General features: G+C 40.0%; 1 protein-coding gene across 1 annotated transcript in view; it reads left to right on the top strand.

The window, feature by feature from the left end:
• The window catches only part of DGKK (diacylglycerol kinase kappa), a 135,058-nt gene that overhangs the window by 103,251 nt on the left and 14,744 nt on the right, over positions 1 to 17,063 (top strand). Inside the window, exons 15-19 of the mRNA XM_028523010.2 lie at positions 8,377 to 8,476; positions 9,415 to 9,634; positions 11,177 to 11,281; positions 11,740 to 11,830; positions 13,545 to 13,652. Coding sequence (XP_028378811.1) covers positions 8,377 to 8,476; positions 9,415 to 9,634; positions 11,177 to 11,281; positions 11,740 to 11,830; positions 13,545 to 13,652 — 624 coding nt within the window. The remainder of the gene's footprint in view (positions 1 to 8,376; positions 8,477 to 9,414; positions 9,635 to 11,176; positions 11,282 to 11,739; positions 11,831 to 13,544; positions 13,653 to 17,063) is intronic.

Genomic DNA, 17,063 nt, shown 5'->3' with positions numbered 1-17,063 from the left:
GTCAAAGATTTAGAAAAAGGGGAGGAATTCTGGTCAAGATGGCATAGTAGATAAATATTGTGCTTGCCTCCTACCATGACCACATCAAAATTACAACTAAACTGACCTGGCTGGTGTGACTCAGTGGATTGAGTGCCAGCCTGTGAACCAAAGGGTCACTGGTTCAATTCCCAGTCAGGGCACATGCCTGGGTTGCGGGCCAGGTCAGGTCCCCAGTAGGTGGCATGTGAGAGGCAACCACATATTGATGTTTTTCTCCCTCCCTTTCTTCCTCCCTTCCCCTCTGTTTAAAAAAAAAAAAAAAGAAGATGATTACTGAAGATTTTTAAAATTATTTTTAAAAATTACAACTAAACTACAGAACAACCATCATTGAGAACAACCTGAGCACTAGCTGAACAGAATTCCTGTTACTAAGGATATAAAGAGAAAGCCATGTTGAGTCTCATAGAGGAGATCAAGACACAGAACAGGCAGGCCCCACAAAAACTGTGTGCAGTTTTGAAGAGATATTTAGGCTACATTGGTCCTCACTGAGGATGGAGGAGTCCCAGGCTCACACTGGGCTGCCCAGCCCAGGGATCTAATGCCAGGAAGGGAAGTCCTTATAACATCTGCCAGCAAGGATTGTGGCTGAGTGATATGGAGGGTTGCTGGAGCCCCAGGCACTACAGCTCTTAAAGAGACTGCACACAGACCCACATGCTCACAAACTCACTCACTCTGAGCCTCAGCACTGGGGCAGTAGCTCAGAAAGAACCAAGGACATCCAAGAAGGAGCCAAATTGACTATCTTCATGGCAAGGTCTGGAGGGGCAGGGAACAGAGCAGCTCTCCCTAGGATAGAAGTGCTGGCAGAAGCCACTGCTCCTTTGTTGAGAATCTCTCTTCATTTAGCTAGCAGGTGCAGGTGGGTGCCAAATAAAGCTATCCATTATCTTGGTTAAAACCATTCTTCCCACCCTGGTGATCTTCTGAGACCTTGCCCCCACCCCATTCACACACTCAGACTGAACCTCTCTTAGCAGCTTTCCCATACGAGTAGCCTTTCATGGCTCATGTTTCAGGTTTTCTTAATATCTCTCAAAAGTCCACAAACATCAAACAAGGAGTGGCTGGCTTTGGCATACCCCAAACCTTTTGCTAAGCAGTCCAAAGCCCAGTACTAGAGGCAACTGTCCTCGATTAACAGCATAACCACTCTCAGAGGCTTCCAAGACAAGCATAGATGGTAACTAACCACAGATCCTTCTGTAAATCCTACCAAGTGGTTCTGGGTTGCACATAGGAAGTAGCTGACTTCGCCTCTGCCAGAGTCCCTTCTAGAACCAACAAAACCAGTGGCCAGCTTCAGACAACACCAGGGCACCACCCAAACAAATTCACTTATGACAACACCCATAGGGCAGATTGAGCAGGCACAAGATCTCCAGTAAAGTGAGTCCTGCTCAGTGGGATCAGCTCCCCGTACAACAGCTTGTCTGCTATAGTCATGGCTATTCTCCATAGTCAACCAGACAATCAGTCACACCCACTGACATGCTAATAGCAATCAAGGCACAACTACAACAGGAGGGCACATACTATCAACACAAGGGACACCCCTGGAACACCAGGCTCAAGTGACCAGGGACACTGGGCCACACATGACCCCTATTATATAAGGACACATCGTCAAGACTGGGAGATATAGCCGATCTACCTAATACATGAAAACAAAGGAAGTCAGCCAAAATTAGGAGAAAAAGAAACATGTCCCAAATGAAAGAACAGGACAAAACTGCAGAGAAAGAACTAAATGAAATAGAGATAAGCAACCTACTAGATGCTGAGTTCAAAACTCTGTTATAAGGATGCTCAATGAACTTAGGGGAAGAATAGAAAAACTCAATGAGAACTTATGGGAAACATTCAAAAAGAGATAGAAAACAAAAAAGAACAAGTCAGAAAAAAATAATACAATAACTGAAATGAAAAATATATTACAGGGAATCAACAGTTTATTAGATAAGGCAGAAGATCATATCAGCAATCCGGAAGATAAGGTAGTGAAAAACACCCAATTAGAATAGTGAAAAGAAAAAATAATTTATTTTTTAATATTTAATTGGTTATGTTATTACAGTTGTCCCAGTTTTCCCCCTTATAACCCCCTCCACACAGCACCGCCCACTCCCTCAGGCAATCTCTACACCAATGTACATGTCCATGAGTCATGCATCTAAGTTCTTTGGCTACTCCCTTCCCTATACTGTACTTTACATCCCCCATGACTATTTTATAACCAGCAATTTGCCTCTTATTCCCTTCACTTTTTCACTCATACCCCTATGAACAAGAAAATTGCCATTTTCTTGTTCATAGTTTTGATATCCTTCTTTTCCTTAAATAAATTCCTTTAACATTCCATATAGTAATAGTATGGTGATGGTAAAGTCCTCTAGATTTTTCTTGTCTGGAAAGCTCTTGATCTGCCCTTTGATTTAAATGATAGCTTTGCTGCATAGAGTAGTCTTGGTTGTAGGTCCTTGCTTCTCAACACTTTGAATATTTCTTGCCAATCCCTTCTAACCTGCAAAGTTTCCTTTGAGAAATCAGCCAACAGTTTTATGGGAACTCCCCTATAGGTAACTAACTGGTTTTCTCTCGCTGCTTTTAGGATTCTCTTTTTATCTTTAACCTTTGGCATTTTAATTATGATGTGTCTTGGTGTGGTTCTCTTTGCATCCATCTTATTTGGGACTCTTTGTGCTTCCTGTACTTGCATGTCTATTTCCTTCACCAAATTAGGGAAGTTTTCTTTCATTATTTTTTCAAATAGATTTCCAATCTCTTGCTTTTTCTCTTCTCCTTCTGGCACCCCTATGATGTAAACGTTGGTACACTTGAAGTTGTCCCAGAGGCTCCTTCCACTATCCTCATTTTTTAAAATTATTTTTAGTTCTTGCTGTTCTGATAGGTTGTTTTTTGCTTCCTTGTGTTCCAGATCATTAATTTGATTATTGGCTTCATTCATTCCACTGTTGATTCCCCATAAATTGTTCTTTATTTCAATGAGTGTATTCTTCATTTCTGACTAGATCTTTTTTTATGCTGTTGAGGTCCTCACTAAGTACCTTGATCATCTTTATAACTTTAGCCCTGGCTGGTGTGGCTCATTGGATTGAGTGCCAGCCTACAGACTGAAAGGCCACCAGTTCCATACCCAGTCAGGGCACATGTATGAGTTGCTGGCCAGGACCCCAGAGGGGGCATGTGAGAGGCAACTGATCTATGTTTCTCTCACACGTGTTTCTCTCCCTTTTTTTCCTCTCTCCTTTCCCCTCTTTCTCTAAAAAATAAGTAAATAAAATCTTTAATAAGAACTTGTGTTTTGAACTCCACATCAAATAGATTGCTTATCTCAATTTTGTTTAGTTGTTTTTTTCTGGAGTTTTGATCTGTTCTTTCATTTGGGCCATGTTTCTTTGTCTCTTTATTTTGGCAGTCTCCCTGTGTTTCATTTTATGTATTAGTTAGAGCTGCCCTGACTCTCTGTTTTGGCAGCATGGCCTAATGTAGTAGGTGTCCTGTAGGGTTCAGTGGCACATCCTCCCCTATCGCCCAAGCTGGGTACTTAGGATGTGCCTTTTGTGTAGGCTGAGTACACCCCATTCTTGTAGTTGAGCCTTGATTGCTGTTGGCACATCAATGGGAGGAATTTACCCAAGCCAGTCAGCTGCAAGGACAGGCTGTGACTACTGACCATCAACCTCTGCCCTCCTTGGAGGATCAGCTGAGCTGGGGCCCACTCCTCAGAGCAGGATTTACTTCAGCAGTGCTCTAGTGCCCACTGAGTCTACCTCTTGAACATGTCACTTGTGGAGCTGTTTGGTTTGTGGTGCTCTGAAGTGGTCTGTAGCTGTCTACTGGGTGTATAGCCTCTAGGGTTTCCTGGGAGGTACAGGCCAGCATCAGCCACTGCTCGTGTTCTGTCTTGGGCCACTTGGCATAAGCAATAAAGTGATCTGTAGATGGCTGCTATTTATGCTGGGCTTGGAGGTGTGCAAGTGTGGCCAGGATGTGAACCAAGGCCAACTTCTGCTAGTGCTGGGCCTGGGGCCACTTGGCAAGAACTATGGGCGCTCACTGATACAACTGCTACTTGTTTGAGAGGATTTAGAAAGATCTGAAGTGCAAGCTGAAACAAGACTTTTGTATGGAAAAGCCACAATTAACAGCTTGGGTGAGCCTATAAATTGGGTAGGTCAGAGCCTGAAGGAATCGTCAGAGTGGGACAAACAATGGGAGCCAGGGTGATGGAGTCTCAGATATGGTTCCTCTTTGTGGAAGGCTCAGAAAAGGAACAATGGCCACCACCAACAGTTCTGTCTGGGAGAGAGCTGTTCCCCAGCTCTCACCCTGATGCTGACCCTTCAGTACCTCCCCATATATCACTGGTGCCTTTCAAGCTGTTACACCAGTGCTAGAGGTCAGAGGAAGTGAATATGAGTAAGTCTGTGCATGAGCCCTTTAAGAGAACTTGCTTGGAAATCCAGCAGTTTCTTCCACTGATTCAATCCACACTGGTTTTTGCAGCCAGAGTAATGGGGACTTACCTTACTGGCATTGGAAGCCTGGGCTTGGGGGCCTGATATGGAGCTGGGACCCCTTGCTCCTAAGCTATCCTTCCCATTTTTTAGCCTCCACATGTAGGCGTGGGACCAGACCTTTCCACATCTCCATGTCTCCACCCCTCCTACCAGTCTGGATAGATGTGTTTTCTTCTTTAATTCCATAATTGTAGAGCTTTTATTTAGTTTGATTTATGATGGTTCTAAGTGATGGCTGATCTATAGTTTAGTTGTAATTTTGATGTGGTGTGAGGAGGCAAGGCATGTTTAACTATGCCACCATCTTAGAGAATCGCAGAAAAAGTAATTAAAAAAATGAGGATAGTGTAAGGAGCCTCTGGGACAACTTCAAGTGTACCATGATTTGCATCATTGGGATGCCAGAAGGAGAAGGGAAAGAGCAAAGGGTTTAGAACCTATTTGAAAAAATAATGACTGAAAACTTCCCCTGGCCTGGGGAAATAAATACAAGTCCAAGAAGCACAGAGGGTTGCAAACAAGATGAACTCCACAAAGCCCACACCAAGACACATCATAATTAAAATGCCAAATGTTAAAGATAAAGAGAGAATATTAAAAGTGGCAAGAGAAAAGCAGCTAGTCATATACAAGGGAGCTCTCATAAGACTGACAACTGATTTCTCAAGAGAAACTTTGGAGACCTGAAAGAATTGGCACAAATTCAAAGCGATAAAAATCAAGAACATACAACCAACATTGCTCTACCAAACAAAGCTATCATTTAGAATTGAAGGACAAATAAAAAGTTTCCCAGACAAGATAAAACTGAGTAAGTTCATCACCACTAAACCAGTAGACAAAAGATGTTAACAGAACTTCTTTAAGAACAAAAGAAAAGATTAAAAATATGAGTAGAAAATATTGGAAAGAAAAAAAATCTCACTGACAAAGGCACACACATAATGAAAGAAATAAATCAACCAAAACATAAAACCAGTACAAAGGTGAAAAGGCAAAAATAGGCAGATACTGTGTAATTACAACAATAAATTAGTGAATACATAAACACACAGGAAATAAAAAATAATGAGAAAAACATAAATGTGGAGAAGGTGAGTAAAAATTGTAGTGATTTTGGAGTGTGTTCAAAGAAACCATCAAATTAAAAAAGACTGCTTTAAATATAGCTTGGTATACAGGAAACACATGGTAACTACAAGTCAAAAATCTGTAAGAGATATACAGGGGCAAAAAGTAAAAGTAATCCAAACACAACACTATAGAAAGTCATGAACATATAAGAGAAGAGAGCAAGAGAATACAAAAGAACAGAGAGCTACAAAAATAATCAGAAGACAATTAATAAAATGTCAATAACTAAATACCTGTCAATGACCACTTAAATGTAAATGGAATAAATGCTCCAATAAAAAGAAATAGGTTAAGTGAATGAGTTAAAGAAAACAAGACTCATACATATGCTGTCTACTGTAGACTCACCTCAGATCAAAAGCCACACAGAGACTAACAGAAAGTGATGGAAAAATATTTTATACAAAAGGAAACAAAAAAGTTGGGGTAGGAATACTTATATCACACAAAATAGACTTTAAAGCAAGAGCTGCAATAAGAGAAAAAGGAGGGCATTTTATAATGATAAAGACATCAATCCAACAAAAGGACATGTCTCACAAATAGCTACAATATGAGACCTGCAACTGTAAAATTCCTAGTTCAAAATATAGGCAGTAAACTCTTTAACATCATTTTTAGTAATATTTTTTTGGATATGTCTCCTTGGTCAAGGGAAACAAAAAATAAACACATGGGTGTTCATAAAACTAAAGAATGTTTATTATACAGTGAAAGAAGCCATCAACAAAAAAAAGACAACCTACTGAATGGAAGAAGATATTTGCCAATGACACATCCAATAAGAGGTTAATATCCAAAATATGTAAGGAAGTCATACAACTTAACACACACACACACACACACACACACACACACACACAACAATTTGGTTAAAGAATGGGAAGAGAACCTGAGTAGACATTTCTCCAAAGAGGGCATAATGATAGCCAACAAACATAAGAAAAGATGCTCAGTATATCTAATCATCAGAGAAATGCAAATTAAAATCACAATGTGATATCACCTCACACCTGACAGAATGGCTATTATCAATAGATCAACAAATAACAAGTGTTGGTGAGAATGTGGAGAAAAGGGAACCCTCATGCACTTTAGGGGGGAAATGCAGATTAATGCAGCCACTATGGGAAACAGTACAGAGGTTCCTCAAAGAATTAAAAACAGAACTGCCTTATGACTAGCAATTCTACTTTTGGGGATTTATCTGAAGAAACTCAAAACACTAATTCAAAAGAACATAAGCACCCCTATGTTCATTGCAGCATTATTTACAATAGCCAAGATATGGAAGCAACCCAAGTGTCCACCTGTGGATGAATGGATAAAGAAGATGTGTATCTATATATAAGGGAATAGTATTTAGCCATGAAAAAGAATGGACTTTTGTCATGTGCAACAACATGGGTAAACCTAGAGAGTATCATGCTAAATGAAATAAGTCAGACAGAAAAAGACAAATACAATATGGAAGCAACCCAAGTGTCCACCTGTGGATGAATAGATAAAGAAGATGTGCACCTATATACAGTAGAATAGTATTTAGCCATGAAAAAGAATGAAATTTTGTCATGTGCAACAACATGGGTAAACCTAGAGGGTATCATGCTAAGTGAAATAAGTCAGACAAAAAAGACATACGACCATATGACTCCACTTACATGTGTAATCTAAAAAACAAAATAAATGAATAAACAAAATAGAAACAAACATAAATACAGCAAGAAAATTGATGAGTTCCAGGTGGGAGGGAGGTTGAGGGGTGGGTGAAAAAATGGAAGGGATTAAGATGTACAAATTGCCAGTTATAAGAACAGTTATGGGATATAAACTACAGCATAGGAAATATAGTCAGTAATATTGTAATAATTGTGTATGGTGTTAGATGGGTACTTAACTTTTGGGGGTGACCACTGTCTATGTTATATAAATTTCTAATCACTATGTTGTACACCTGAAACTATTTAATATTGTATATCAACTTTAATTGAAAAAATTGTTAATTTATTTTAAAAAGATAAAAAGAAGAGTTACATATTGAAACACAATATTCCACACTGTCCAAGAGCATGGCATAGCTCACCTTAGCAGAGACACCTTGCTTTTTCTCTGACACTAGGAAAGATTTCTGTAATATTTACCACAATTGCTTTCTCCTAGCCTAAACAACACATTCTCCCCTTCTAAATATGTGGGTCATTCTTTCCTACTGGGATTCTTTGGAGGGTTAACTGTCAAGTCTACCACACTCTCCTTTGAGCAACATGTCCCACAGGGACAGCTTCCCTAATATCATTATGTTTATACTAATTTAGCTGGGCCCTTGAACCATAGCTGATTTGACCCAGGGTAAAATTCTGACCCAAGGTGGATCAGTTGAATTGTTTTCTGGAAATTTGAAATTAGGACTAAGAAATGCTAAATTCTCTTTAAATACCTGCATATTTCACTATAAATACATAAAGGAGCAGAAAAAAAACAGAAAGGGGAGAGGGAATTGGGAGGAGAGGGAAAAGCAGAGGGAGGGGTGAGAGATCAGGAAATAGAGGAGAGAAGAAGAAGAAAGATGGAGACTAATGACATTATAGGAGAGAAGAGCTCTGTATCTCATGACCCATGTCACATTGTGCAATCTATCTCATTTTTCCAGATTCCTGTGTTCAGCAGTGGAAGATTTTGTGGTTGATATTGTAAAGGCCTGGAGTCAGATAAAACAGAACAATGCAGCAATAGAGTCTGTGATTTTGAAAGTAAGTTTGCATTCCTTTTGCCTTGTGCTCTTTGTGGAACCAGGTGCCTCTCATTGGGAATTGTAAAAGAAAGGCAGAGAGGAGTAGCTGGTAAGCCTCCCTGATGTGGAAAGTCCACCTCATCAAACTTCCATCTTTCATCAAATGTATAGTGGTACGATTCATGCTTATACTGAATACATGTACCATCTACCTAACTATATGCAAAGCATCTGCCCATACCTGGACACAAGTGTACAACAAGCATGTATATACACAGTTGTAAACCAGAATATGCTTCAAAATATGTACAAATACATGCTAGAAATATACCTACATTCACCTCTATAATAACAACAGCAACAATAGCTAACACATTATAACACTCTGCCAGAAACTGTTAAGCACTTTTAATGAATTAACTTATTTAATCCTCACTTTTGCCTTAGAATATAGAAACACAAAGAAGTTAGGTAACTTACTCAAGACACAAACTATGAAGTGATGTAGCTGGGAATCAAGCCATAATTAATCAACACATCCCCAAACATGCACACATAACAAAGACAGCAGCACATACCCATGCAGGGACACATCCACATCCACAGGACCATGCCCATAAAAATACCTGTTCAGAAATATTTATCTTTACTCAAGTTGGCCATGTCATTTTACAGGCCAGTCTCCCATGAGAAAAACTTACCTTAGTTCCTGCAATTGCTTAGAAACAAATGAAATATGTTTGATCCCCTAATACTCCTTGGTTATCCCATTATATCTACCCAAGTACTTCTTTGCTCAATCTTTCATCTCCCCACAGATAAATTTCTATGCTCAATGTTTCTGGCTCAATACTGTTCCTCTGCACCTCTCCCCATACCATCCCAGCTCCTTATCTCCTCATTCTGTCATCTCAAGCAGTGGTCCCTCAATGCCCTGTCTCCTTCCTTCCTATATAGAGTGACATAATGTATGATAAGCTCAGTGTCCTGATTGATGTCCTGGCTGAGGAGGCAGCAGTTGAGAAGAGCGCTACAGTATGTGAAGACAGTGGCAAGGCAGATGGAAAGCCCTTCATCCTTCAAATAGACCACATAGCCAAGTGCAAGTTGGAGCTGGCTACAAAAGCCAAGAATCTCCAGAAATCGTTGAAACTCATAATATTCCAAGTTGAGCAAGGTAAGAGTCCAGGGTTGTGGCAATTGAGGTAGGGGAAAGAGAAGGTTCCAGTGGGTGGTTTACTGGTCTCCCTTTTTCTAGATTTTCTATTTGGCTCCCCTACCAAAACTTGACTAGATTCTGCATTCACATAGCATCCAAACTTAGTCTTCAGACTGCTGATTTGAAAAATGTCAGTCTTAATAAACTGCCCCTTTGGCTCCTCCTACCTCCCAGGCACTCAACTCTTGCTACTCATTTATTTTTGGAACTAACACTCATTCTAAACAATTGCAGCTGTTCAAAGCTCTGTGAATTTCCACCACCAGCCATGAGATTTTTTCCACCTGTGTCTGTTTCCACCCAACCACCAAGCCTGTGACTATTTTAGAAGGAAAATAATATTCATCTCTTCATGTCTTGCACAGTATCAATGAGGCACAAGGGCCCTGAGAGTGGTTCTAGCAGCTCTGAAACTGATTGCTGTCTCCTAAACTCATGACAAGTTGCAAGCCTTCAAGTCAGTATGAAAACTCTTTCAACTCCAACTTAATTTAACATTTTTATTCCCACTTCTTCCTCACAATGCTTCTTTTAAAAATAGATCCAAAATGGTATAAAACAAAATGTGTTCTACCTGACCTATTAAACTTGAGCAGAAGTCCACATAGCAAAGAAGTACCTTTGACTTTTAGCCATGGTACCTTCTCCTGCCTTGGTACCTTTAGGCATGACTTCAGCCAAGTTTCCAAGAAAGACAAGAAATCTCCCTTCTGCACTGTGAAAGGATTGAATAGTCCATTTGTCTCTATTTCAGAAGTAGTTTCAAAATAGTAAGGATCAAATTAATCTGATGTTGTCATAAGCCTGTCACAACCAACCCTCAGCCTGTTCCATCAACACATAAATCAGATTTAGAAGTGCAGCATGTGACCATGGGACAGAGAAAGGCTCTGCTGCCAGTCTAGGGATTGAACCTGTGAGCTTTGGCACAGACTGAGCACCTGAGCTATACAGTATATAGGCTGGTGAAAGGAAGGAGACTTCTCAAATATTCTGGATATGAGTGATACATTTGAGTGAAAGAAAAACTTGCTCCTAAAGGCTTAAGTTTGGAACAAAAATCATGTGAGCGAATGAATTAAAAAAAGAGGCAAGAATGGAGGTAGAAGAGCAGAGGGTTTCCCTCCCTGTCCAGGCCCCTTCCCTCCACTGGCCCTCATCTTCTACTCACAGTGGCATTTTCTGGATGACAGAAAAAGAGTAACCAGTAGAACAGAGAAAGCTCAGGCATGGATATAAAGAGATATAGTGGCAACACTGTAAGAAAGCTGAGACTACAAACAGCATCATAGAGGAGAGGTGATAGTCAAATGAGAGTCTCTGTTATCTAACCACACACTGACTGGCATTAACTAAATAAAAGAGATTTAGTTAATCTCCTTTATGGAGAAATGTCTGATAAATGTTACCAATCCTCCCCCCACCCATCCTTTTTTCCCCTTCCTTTCCTTTCCCTTCCCTTCCCTCCCCTCCCTCCTCACTTTCACTTTTTCTCTATAGTTCTGGATGAACAGAGCCGACAGGCAATATCAGTTAAGAATTTTACTTCAACTTTCTTCCCTGAAGTAGACTCAGAAGATATTAACCAGATGAACCCAAGATACCGTAAGGATCTTTTTTCTTCTTCTTCTCTTATTTGACCCTTAATCACTGTCTTCTTGTGCCCAGAAGATAAAAGTGTGTTTTCAAGCATCTTCCTTTAACCATAATCCTACTCTTCAGTGAATATCCCTCCCTCTCTCCCAGAAGACGCACACTGTAAGACCCCATGCCAGTGTCCAGAAGTAATGACACCATTAGGTGCTTTGAAAGGCTGGCCTGATGAAACCCAAGATTTGAGGCTGTTTTCATTACCAGCAAACAAGCAACTTGGCGTCACTATCCTCTCAGTGGAAGCCCCTGTCCACCCAAGATGAACCCTCTTTGGAAGGAACCATGAATGTCACTTAAGAGAAAGTCATTGAGCTTGACCCTACTCCCACAGAGAAAATAGGGTGAGATAAATACAATCACAGGAATTTCTTGTTTGCATCTGACACCAAGGTGATGTCTTTTCTGTCTAGGTTCTTGTTGTGGCATTTCTATTCCTTCTCTCAAAAGTGAAGACCTAGATAACCTTAATTTGGACCACTTACATTTTACACCTGAAACTATGTAAGTATTTAGTTCTATGACCTTTTTATGGCTCTCTTTTCACTGGTTAAGAGCATAGTCTAAGGCAGGGGTTTCAAACTCATTTTCACCGGGGACCACATCAGCCTCACAGTTGCCTTCAAAGGGTCAAAATAAGTTTAGGATTATATACATGTGACTACTCCTTAACTTGTTAAGGATTTGAAATTACATTCAGGCTTTGAAGGCAACCGCAAGGCTGATGTGGCCCCTGGTGAAAATGAGCTTGACACCCCTGGTCTAAGGATACCCATAATCAAATCCCGATTGTACTTTATTAGTTGTGAGATCTTATACAACCAATCTGAGCCTCAGTTTCCTTATGTATAAAATGGAGATAATTGTAGAACCTGCCACATAGGTTTGTTGGATTTATTGAGTTTATATATGCAAAGAACTTGCACTGAGCAGTGCTTGACACCCATAGTTAAATGTGTATGTGTTGATATGTATTATTGTTATCACCATTATAAACAATAATTGTTACTTGTTGTTCTTTCAAAGGACTTATTTTTCCATTGTTGCCTTTAACAGTAAATGATTGGAGGTACTAAAAAATAAATGAGCATTTAGGGGACTAGTCAGTAAATCTAAAGATATCTGTCTCACTAGCCCTACTGGCTTAAAATATTCCCAGTAGCCAAGTTCTGCTTCATTCACTCATTTTGAGTTCCATTAAGAAGATCAGTTGAATATCAGTTAGAGAGTCCCCAATTTATAGACTGTGGTTGATGAAGGCAAATCTCATGTAAGAGATGTAAGGTCAGTTAAAGAATTAATTTTTAAAAATTATCTATAATTGAGTAGCTACATTGTATCCATTTTCAGTTCCCCAGAAGAAGGATGCAGCCAGCAATTATTGAAGTTTTCTGCAGTTTTCCATTTATTCTTATCTCCAGCCTCTACTCCCTCTACTTCATCATTGGTTTAAGGTCATGTCTGAGGTTTCATGGACCTACCTAATAAGTTTTGATCAATGGTGTGCTGGCAAACATTTAACAACCAACTCTCTGGGGTGGGGGAAGTACTGATTTATTCCCTGGAGTAAACCCTTCCACTATGGCCTATTTCAAGCTGCTGATACAATGCCATTGAATGCAGAGTTGGGAAGTGATAGGCATAATCAGCTGACATGAGCTGGTCCAAACTGGCTCCAGCACACCATTGGTTTTTGTGTCACCTGAGATGGATGTAGAAGAATAAAAAACCTGCCTGGTATATATATCCTCTTTTATTACTCTTTTCTCCCAAATGTATGGTCACTTTGCTCTTTGATGTGAAAGCACTACAAAGGAGTTCAGATATTTCTGAAAACAGTACAGCAGACTTCACTCTCCTACATTTTTATCTGAGATACTCAAAAGTTCTTTATGGGAATAAATCAGTGACTCTATTTTTTTATCATATGTGGAAAAATATTGGCCATTCCTATCTGAGCCACCAAAGATGACTTCTTTATTATGAGTTCCAATCCCAGTGAATCCTCCCTAAAAGCTTGGTGCCCTCTCTTACAGCTCACAAAGCTAATTGTTAACCCAATAGAACATCTACATATGCATCTCAAAAACATTAAGGCTTACATCCAATGTAGAAGAGGCCTTTCCTCAGTGGTTTTTTATTGTGCATATGAAGCCCAATAGTAATGCCACTTCTTTTTTGCACCAATGTCTGTCCTCTTCCTTTTGCCTAATTTCAGCCGTTTCAAAGAAAAGTGTGTCATGAACAACTATTTTGGAATTGGACTGGATGCTAAAATTTCTCTGGAATTCAACACCAGAAGAGATGAACACCCAGGACAATACAAGTAAGGAAAAGAAACTCCCATTCCTACATGAAACAGACAACCACCATTCATACATATGTATATTCGTATATCCCCTACCTCTCAGACAAGCAACAGAAAGAAGTTCTTTGGAAGTAAAATACATTATTCCCTAGTTTATCCTATTAGGACAGTTTGCCCCAAGTGTTAACCTGGTCTGTTATGACTCCACATTGGCATCCTGAACTTGCGCTGCCTTCATAGTCTAAACCTGTGGGTTGCTGTGTCAACATGACTAACACTGTTATTAAAAACAGATTACACTGACTCAGTGAACAAAATGCCTATCTTTGCCCTGTCTGTGAGAACTTGACAAGGTCCAAATAGTGGCTTCAGGTCTGTTTTTTCTTGGCAGGGCTGCAAGGTATCAACCAGCTACTTCTTATTATTCCTAATCTGATTCCCTTGGACCAACTGACTTTTATCCCATCCATTGTTGGCCCACTTTGCACCTTTTGGTACTTGTGTACCACAGGAATACCTTAACACAGCCTCAGAGTTCTTGTGGTAAATTGAAACCACACTCCCACTACCACTAACCCTGCCACCAGCCTCCAGAACCTTTCTCAGAGTAGGCCATAGCTGAGGAATAAATGCCTTATCAGATATGTGGTTTGTAAACACTCTTTCCAAGTTACTCATCCTTTTTATTGTTGCTTGTTTTTTTTTTCATTTTCTAAATGTTATCTTTTGAAATACAAAAGTTTTGAATTTTAATGAGATCCAATTGATCATTTTTTTTCTTTTATAAACCATGCCTTTGATGCAATATCTAAGAAATCTTGGCTTAACCCAAAGTCTTAAAAATTTTCTCCTACCCTGGCTGTGTGGCTCACTTGGGTAGAACATTGCCCCATGCACCAAAAGGTTGTGGTTTGATCCCTGGTCAGGGAACCTTAGTTGCAGGTTCGATCCCCAGTTGGGGCATGTATGGGAAGCAACCAATCAATGTCTTTTTCTCTCCCTCTCTTTCTCTCTCTCTCTCTTTCCCCTCCCTCCCTCTCTCTCTCTCTATTTCTCTCCTTCTCTCCCTCCCTCCCTCCTCTTCCTCTCTCTCTAAAAAAAATCAATAAACATATTCTCAGGTGATGATTTTTTTTTAAATTTTATCCCAAGTTTTCAAAATTTTTTTTCTTGTTTTAGGTCTTAAATTTAAGTCTATAGCCTGCTTTGAGTTAATTTTTGTGTATGGTATGAGGTAAGGGTCTAAGTTCATCTTTTGGCACATGTATATCCAACTACAACAGCACCATTTTTTAAAGCTGTTCTTTCCTCCAATGAGTGGTGTTGGTACATTTGTCAGCAATCAAAAGACCCATAAATGTGAGGAGACTTTTCTAGATTCTCAAGTCTATTCCATTGATCTATGTGTTTATCCTATGCAATACCACACTAACTTGGTAAGTACAGCTTCATAGTTAGTTTTGAAATTGAGAGATGAAAGTCCTCCAAGTTTGTTCTTTTTCAGAATTGTCCTGGTTGTTCTAGGTATTGTGCATTTCTATATAACAAAACTATTTTTATCAATAAGAAAACTAAAATGCCTAGGTCCCACATTTGCGTGCAGATAAACCAGGAGGAACACCTGGGGAGCGAGACAGACCACACAACCCAGGGTTCCAGTGCAGGGAAATAAAGCCTCAAAACTTCTGACTGTAAAAATATGTGGGGGTTGCAGCAGTGGGAGAAACTCCCAGCATCACAAGGGAGTTCATTGGAGAGACCCACAGGGTCCCACCCACCCTGGAATCAGCACAAGAAGGGCCCAATTTGCTTGTGGGTGGTGGAGGAACTGACTGAAAGCCAGCCAAGAGCTGAGTGAGTGGCATTGTTCCCTCTCTGACCCCTCCCCCACATATAGCACCACAACACAGCAATGTGGGTTGCCTTGCCCTGGCGAATACCTAAGGTCCCCCCCCCCCCACTTACTGCATAACAGATGTGCCAAGACAAAAAAATACAGTCCAAATGAAAGAACAGATCAAAGCTCCAAAAGTAGAACTAAGCAATGAAAACATAGCCAATCTATCAGATGCAGAGCTCAAAACACTGGTAATCGGGATGCTCACAGAAATGGTTGAATATGGTCACAAAATACAGGAAGAAGTGAAGGCTATGCAAAGAGAAATAAAGGAAAAAGCACAGGGAACCAACAGTGATGGGAAGGAAATCAGGACTCAAATCAATGATTTGGAGCAGAAGGAAAAATTAAACCTTCAACCAGAACAGAATGAAGAAACAACAATTCATAAAAGTGAGGAGAGGGTTAGGAGCCTCCAGGACAACTTTAAACATTCCAACATCTGAATCATAGGGGTGCCAGAAGGAGAAGAGGAAGAGCAAGAAATTGAAAACTTACTTGAATAAATAATGAAGAACTTCCCTAATCTGGCAAAGGAAATAGACTTCCACAAAGTCCAGGAAACTCAGAGTCCCAAAGAAGTTAGACCCAAGGAAGCACACACCAAAGCACATCATAATTACATTACCCAAAATGAAAGATAAGGAGAGAATCTTAAAAGCAGCACGAGAAAAGGAGACAGTTACCAACAAAGGAGTGTCCATAAGACTATCAGCTGATTTCTCAAAAGAAATCTTACAGGCAAGAAGGGGCTGGAAAGAAGTATTCAAAGTCTTGAAAAGCAAGGACGTACATCCAAGATGACTCTATCTAGCAAAGCTATCATTTAGAATGGGAGGACAGATAAAGTGCTTCCCAGGTAGGGTCAAGTTAAAGGAGTTCATTATCACCAAGCCCTTATTATATGAAATGTTAAAGGGACTTATCTAAGAAAAAGAAGATGCTCAAAAATGAGAAAGTAAAATGACAAACTCATAACTATCAACAACTGAACCTAAAAACAAAAACAAACTAAGCAAACAACTAGAATGGAAAAAGAATCACAGAAGTGGAGATCACATGGAGGGTTATCAGTGGGGTGGGTGAGAGGGGAGAATGGGGGATAAGGTACAGAGAATAAGAAGCATAAATGGTAGGTACAAAATAGACAGGTGGAGGTTAAGAATACTATAAGAAATGAAGTCAAAGAATTTAATATGCATTACCCATGGACATGAACTAAGGTGGAGGAATGCTGGTGGGAGGGGTAGTGCAGGGTGGAGGGGAATAAAGGGAGAAAAAAATGGGACAACTGTAATAGCATAATCAACAAAATATAAGTGGAACCTAATCAACAAAACAAACAAGGAAGCAAAATATAACCAGAAACATTGAAATAAAGAACAAACTGATAGTAACCCGAGGGGAGGAGGAAGAGGGATAAGGAGGGAAAATAGGGGAAGGCCCATGAAGGAACATGTATAAAGGACACATGGACAAAGCCAAAGAGGATAGGTTAGAGGGTGGGAGGTGGGGATGAGTGGGGTGGGCAG

Source organism: Phyllostomus discolor, chromosome X, assembly GCF_004126475.2.
Source record: "Phyllostomus discolor isolate MPI-MPIP mPhyDis1 chromosome X, mPhyDis1.pri.v3, whole genome shotgun sequence".
Lineage (NCBI taxonomy): Eukaryota > Metazoa > Chordata > Mammalia > Chiroptera > Phyllostomidae > Phyllostomus > Phyllostomus discolor.
Note: the sequence above shows the minus strand (reverse complement) of the source record. Positions and strands in the feature narration are given on the sequence as shown.